This window comes from Oryza sativa, chromosome 1 (assembly GCF_034140825.1).
Source record: "Oryza sativa Japonica Group chromosome 1, ASM3414082v1".
NCBI classification, from domain to species: Eukaryota; Viridiplantae; Streptophyta; class Magnoliopsida; order Poales; family Poaceae; genus Oryza; species Oryza sativa.
This window is the reverse complement of record NC_089035.1, coordinates 14,022,203-14,028,536: the sequence shown is the minus strand read 5'-3', so window position 1 is coordinate 14,028,536 and position 6,334 is coordinate 14,022,203. Positions and strand designations below refer to the sequence as shown.

At 51.8% G+C, this 6,334-nt stretch overlaps 3 protein-coding genes across 3 annotated transcripts; 2 read left to right on the top strand and 1 right to left on the bottom strand.

The window, feature by feature from the left end:
* Positions 1 to 410: 410 nt before the first annotated feature.
* Positions 411 to 2,902, top strand: LOC107276089 (disease resistance protein RGA5). The gene is made up of 2 exons (XM_026025333.2): positions 411 to 1,291; positions 2,404 to 2,902. The coding sequence occupies exons 1-2, from the start codon at positions 531 to 533 to the stop codon at positions 2,900 to 2,902; spliced, it is 1,260 nt and encodes a 419-aa protein (XP_025881118.1). The 5' UTR covers positions 411 to 530.
* Positions 2,903 to 3,091: 189 nt separating this feature from the next.
* LOC107280567 (disease resistance protein RGA5-like) lies at positions 3,092 to 4,390 on the top strand. The gene has a single exon (XM_026025332.2). The coding sequence runs from the start codon at positions 3,092 to 3,094 to the stop codon at positions 4,388 to 4,390; it is 1,299 nt and encodes a 432-aa protein (XP_025881117.2).
* LOC107277903 (cytochrome P450 89A2) lies at positions 3,779 to 6,311 on the bottom strand. The gene has a single exon (XM_015779018.3). The coding sequence runs from the start codon at positions 6,309 to 6,311 to the stop codon at positions 4,737 to 4,739; it is 1,575 nt and encodes a 524-aa protein (XP_015634504.1). The 3' UTR covers positions 3,779 to 4,736.
* Positions 6,312 to 6,334: the final 23 nt, after the last annotated feature.

The following is a 6,334-nucleotide window of genomic DNA, read 5'->3' as shown; positions in this document are numbered from 1 at the left end:
AACAACAACGTAATAATTAATAATAAAATATGTTAATTATCATTAATATAGCCATAATTTATACTAATTAACAATAAAATAGAGTAACTATATCTAATCAACACTAATTTTAACAAGTTAATTACTAATTAACAATAATATACTTTAATTATTGCTAATTAAGAACTAATGATCAAAGATTAGTAAAGGTTGATATCCTCGTCCGGCCAATTTGGTCGGATACACTCATCCAGCATCTTCGTGAAATATTCCCTCTCTGGACCACCCTATCCATCCTCGCCCACCAACCAAACACATTTAAAAACTGAATCGTCATCTTCCATCTAGGGATATCCCTCCAACCAAACACACCAGGTGTCCCGCGCTCAAATCTAAACAAATCCGTCGGCGCTGCACAATCGCCATCGCAATGACACTTGCTGACACTTGCTTGGTCTGATTGCCACTGCCTCCGGCTCCACCACCACACCAGTCACGAGGAAGGACAAAGCTGGCCGGCGGCAACAGCCTGCGGTGCAGACGGCAGAGCAATGGAGACGGCGATGGCCGCGACGTGCAGCGCCCTCTCCAGCCTGGGCGACATCATGCTGGTGGTCAGGGAGGAGGAAGAAGAAACACGCGAGGGCGGCGCCGTCGAGCTCCTCGCGGCGGAGCTGACGGCCGTGCACGCCGCGCTCCGGGACGACTACCTCGCCGACGTGCCCCCAGCGCGGTTCGACGAGCAGGCCAAGGCCTGGTCCGGCCACGCCAGGGAGCTCGCGTGCGACGCGGCGCTCTTGGCTCGTCGCGCGGACGGCTCCCCTGACGCGGCGTCGGCGGCGACGGTCAAGGCGCTTCTCGAGAGGGCCGCCGACCTGTCCAGGAGGAGGCCTCGCCCAACCGCGGCCGTCGACCCTCGCCGGCCGGCCGCTGCCGTCGACGCTGGCCCGCCGGCGACGGAGATCGTCGGCTTGGACGCCGCCAAGGACGACCTGATCAAGAAGCTCTGCGACGACGTCGACGGCGACGAGCAATCGGAGCAGCGGCTGAAGACCGTGTCCATCGTCGGAGCCGCAGGTCTGGGCAAGACGACGCTCGCCAAGATGGTGTACGACACGCTCCGGCCGCGGTTCGACTGCGGAGCCTTCGTGTCGGTGTCCGCCATCAATCCCGACATGGCCATGGTTTTCATGAGGATGCTCCGCCAGCTTGACGACGACGACAAGCACGAGAGCGTCGGCGGCGAGGAACCGAGCGTCAGCGGCGAGGCGCAGCTCGTCGATCAACTGAGCAAGTTCCTACGAGACAGGAGGTATGTACAGTAAGTTACTGCTTCACGTAGAAATTAGCATCAACTAATGATTGATTGGTCTTGGATTTCCAAATGGTTCTATCTCGAACTCGAAAGGACATGATACCTAGAGCAGTGGAGCTCGCCATGTGCACGATCGAATTAGAGTTTATTTGAGTACGTTTCTGTGGCAACTTTAGCTGTAAAAATAACAGTGAACAGGGGAATAGGAAAAAAATGGGTAGAACAGGGGAAAGCAGAGAGAAACAGGGGAAGAACAGGGGAAAACAGAGGAAAACAGGGGAACCCAAGGAAAAGGAAATGCGATTACACAGCTGTTGTGTACACAGATGGTATGATGGAATCCTCTCCACATGATCTTGAGTGCAAAGAAAGCGTGCCTCAAGCATGTTTGACATTGGGAGAACTAAACTCACCTCTCATTTCTCCCAAAATCAAATAAAATTTCACTAAGGCCCATAATGGTATACTAATTGATATTTATAGTTGAGTTCAGATGGTTTGTTTAATACAAAATGTTTGACCTGCATGATGAATCTAGTAGCCGCGGCCAAGGTGGTTCGCAGAACTAGATGGTGATACATGCTCATACAGTAATACAACTCACAAAATCTTTATTTGGCTTGAATAGGCCCCGTTCTTTTCAGCTTATTCATCAGATTATTAAAATGGATTACATGCTCCAGTTTTTGAAAAAAAAAACGTTTTCTCAAAGAATACTTTCTTCAACTACATTGCTTAGACATCATTATTACTCCCTAAGGATATCACTATGTTTAAAATACATTTTAAGCTATTTATTAAGTTTATTTCTCAGTGCTCAATAATCCAAATTAAACATGACAATGCCACAACCTCCTACGGTTGAAAAATGTAATTCATTATTAGTACACCTTCAGGTTATCATAAAAGCTCAAAAGGCTGCCAGCCATAGTGCCATTTAGCTTAAAGATGAACTTTAACTTGTCAAGCACATGGTGCTTCCCTTTTTTGCAGTTGACAATCCTATTTTTACATTCGTGGAAAGGGTGCTTCTGAAATAGTCTATGATGTATAATACATTTTACTTTGTGTAACTACATTTCTCATCCAGTGTTATTGTACATGTATAGGTATCTCATTGTTATTGATGATTTATGGGATAAGCCATCTTGGGAAATGATCAAGCATGCTCTGGTTGAGAATTATTGTGGAAGTAGAATAATCACAACAACCCGAAATTTCAGTGTTGCTGATCAAGCTGGAATGCCATATGAACTAAAGCCACTTTCTGCAGAAAACTCGAAGATATTGTTCCTTCAAAGAATATTTGGCCATGACAACAAAATCTGTCTCGACGATGAGTTTGCTGAAGTAGCTGATAAAATTTTAAAGAAATGTGACGGTGTTCCTATTGCTATTCTTGCACTAGCCAGTTTATTGGCTGGTAAAATAGGAGACAAGAAGGAATGGTATAAGGTCCACAACTCTATCGGTTCAACACTAGAGAATGGTGCTGACGTGAAGAATATGAGAATGACAATTTCCGTTGGATATTACCGTTTACCTGCAAATCTAAGGGCTTGCTTATTGTATCTAAGCATATTCCCGGAAGATTATGAGGTCAGGTGAGACCGACTTATATGGAGGTGGATAGCTGAAGGTTTTATCCAAGATGGAAATCACGAAGAGAGCTTATTTGAGCTTGGAGAGAGTTATTTCAATGAGCTTGTAAATAGAAGCATGGTCAAATTATTAGACATAGATTATAGCGAAGATGGTATCAGGGAAGAATACTGCTGCCGTGTACATTTCTCGGTGATGGATCTTATCAGCTCCTTGTCAAGCGAAGAAAACTTTGTGACTATATTGAACGATGAGCAGCAGACATGTTCATCAAACAAGGGTTGCCGGTTATCCATCCGAGGAAGCAAGGCATCAGTAGACACTACAAATCAGGCTACCATGATGAGCATGCTTCAAGCGCGGTCGCTTTCTGTCTTCAGCCCTGCTATTGGTAGCATCAATCTTTCAGAGTTCAAAGTTCTTCGTGTATTGGATCTAGAAGGTTGTGATATTTCACAAAGCCACCACGTCCTCAACGATCATCTTGGTAGTTTGATCCACCTACGGTACCTTGGACTGAGAAATACACGGATCACTGAACTTACAGAAGATGTAGGAAAGCTGCAGTTTCTGCAGACGCTGGACCTCGCGGACACAAGGGTGAAAGAACTGCCGGCAACAGTCTTTCGCCTTGGAAAGCTCATGTGCCTTCGTGTTGAATTCCAGACAAGGATTCCGAGTGGGATAGGGAATCTGGTGTCACTGGAGGAGCTCTCGGACATTTCGACTCGCGATTCACCGGATCTTGTGAACGAGCTGAGGAACCTGACAAAGCTGAGGGTCCTCAAGATCACGCTGAGGCAGCCGACGCAGAGCACCGAGGAAGCCCTGGTGGAGTCCCTGCGAAACCTGCGTAAATTGCAGGATCTTCACATCTACGCCGCTAGCGGGAATGGGCACAAGAGGCTGCTCGATCTTCTCCAGGATGGCAGCTGGACGCCGCCTCCGCGCCTCCGATCATTCAGCGCGTTGGCGACGTACATCTCCTGTAGCCCACTGCGGCTGCTGCCAGCGTGGATCGCCGCCTCCGTCGTGCCGCGCCTCGCCGTGCTGCTCATCCAGGTGAGGGAGCTCAGGCAGGTGGACATCGACGCCCTTGGGAAGCTGCCTGTTCTTCGGACACTTCGCGTGGAGCCATACGAGATGAAGGAGATGATTGTGATTGGTCGAGACGCGTTCCCGTGTCTGAAGGAATGCCGGTTCCGGAACTCGGACCACGGGCCGGTGATCCAGCGGGGAGCCATGCCGAGGCTTCGGATCATCGAGTTCTGCTTCGGGGTAAGGCAGACCAAGGATCTCGGCAATGGCTTCGACTTTGGATTGGCAAACCTTGGTTGCCTCGAGGAAGCCACCGTTTACATCAACTGTAAGGAGGCCACCGAACCTGAGGCAGAGGAAGCAGAGGGGGCAGTGAAACATGCAGCTGACACACATCCTAACCATGCCAACTTTGATATGAACATATGGGGAAGAGCTCATGCGTTTCGACGATGATGACTAAGGTACAAAGCTCCATTCCACGTACCTAATATCCTTCGGTGGCATCTGTTCTATGTGTCTAATATGTCAACGATTTAATACTTATGGTGCCTGTCAGTCAGAGATATATAAGTCTCTTGCTAAAATGCTAATTGAATATATACGTATAGACTGAAGAAAACTCATGAACAGATACAAAGTTGAATTTATTTATTTTACTTCTACTTGTAATATATATATATGTATATGTGGATAGGAGAGGTATCTCCCAAGTAATGAGAAGATACGCAACTCTCCAATTGGGTGCAGCTGCACACCATGCAGCGACGACGATCAAGGCATGCACACCCGTGCGTGGCGGTCACTCTCTCCTCCTCGGCACAACCAGCGCACGAAGCGGCTGCTCCATTATCACGGTGAACTCCGGCCTCTCGGCAAGGTTGATGCCACCACCACAATCACCATCCACCATCCCCCATTCGAACTCCCGGACCATGTTCGCCACGAAGTACTCCAGCTGCAGCAGCGCGAGGCCAAGTCCAGGGCAGATCCTCCTCCCAACTCCGAACGGCATCATCTTGATCTCCCGGCTTCCAGTCAGGTCAGTCCCGGCACCTTCCCCTCCGTCCAGGAACCTCTCCGGCAGGAACTCCTCCGGCCGGCTCCACACGTTCTCGTCGTGCGCCACGTCGGCCACCGAGAAATTCACCGACCTGCCCGCCGGGATGCGGTGCCCGTCCAGCGACGTCTCCTCCACCGCGGCGTGCGACAGCAGGAAGTGTGCCGGCGGGTGTCGACGTAGCCCCTCTAGGACTAGTGCCTTGAGGTACGCCATGGACTTGATGTCTTCCTCGTCGACGTGCTCCTTGTCGCTCGACACCACGCGGTTGATCTCGTCCAGCAGCTTCGCCTGAATCTCCGGCTGCTCGACGACACGAGCCATGATCCACTGCAGCGCGGTGACAATCGTGTCGACGCTCGCGGTGAGGAACTCCGTGCAGAGGCTCACCAACTCGCCGTCGGTGAGCCGGCGATCGCCGGCCTCCTTGGGGAGCTTGTGGGAGATGATTGTGTCCACGTAGCAGCAAACCATGCTGCCGTCGTTGTCCATGCTGCTGATCTTGATGCGTTTTCTCCTTTCTTCGATCAGAGGAAGGAATATGTCTTCTTGCCTCCTCCGAATGGAGAGCACCTTCTGCCACCGCCGGAAGAACAGTCGCTTGGTGACCGTCGGGCAGAAGGCGAACACCTGGAAGCTGATGTACGAGGAGAAGAGCTCCCTTTGCACGGCCTCGATCTCCCGGACACCACGACGATCGAGCCTCTTACCAAAGCACATGTACGTGAGCAGCGAGAACATGGCGAACTGGAGGCAGTCCACCACGGCCACGGCCACGCCGCCACCCGTGTTTCCCGAGGCCGCCGCGAGGTCAGACGTCAAAAGATGGAGCGCCCACCGCCGTGCAGGCGCGTAGAGTGGGGCGCGAGAGCCGTGGCCGAGGACACCGGAGGTGAGGTTGCGGCGCAAGGAGCGCCAGAGCGGACCATACGGCGCAGAGCTGACGGTGCACTGGCCGCTGGTGAGGACGGCGAACGGCGCGATGGCCGGCGGGCGGCTGGCGAACGTGTGGCCGCGCTGGACGAGGGCGCGGTGGGTCACCTCGCGGCTGGAGACGAAGATGGCGGCGCGCGGGGAGAGGAAGGTGAGGCTGAGGATGGGGCCGTGCCGCCTGTGCAGCTCACGGATGGCTGGCTCGAGGTTGGAGCGCGCGCGCACGAGCCAGAGAAGCGGGCCGACGACGGGGACAGAGGGCGGCGCTGGGGGCAGCGGAAGGTTTGCCGTGCCATGGTGTCTCTTCTTCGCCGTGGAGATGATCAATAGGAGAAGCATGGTGGATGTGATGATGACAACCAGAGGCAACAAGATCACTTCCATTTCCGCAGCCTCCCTCTTCTGAC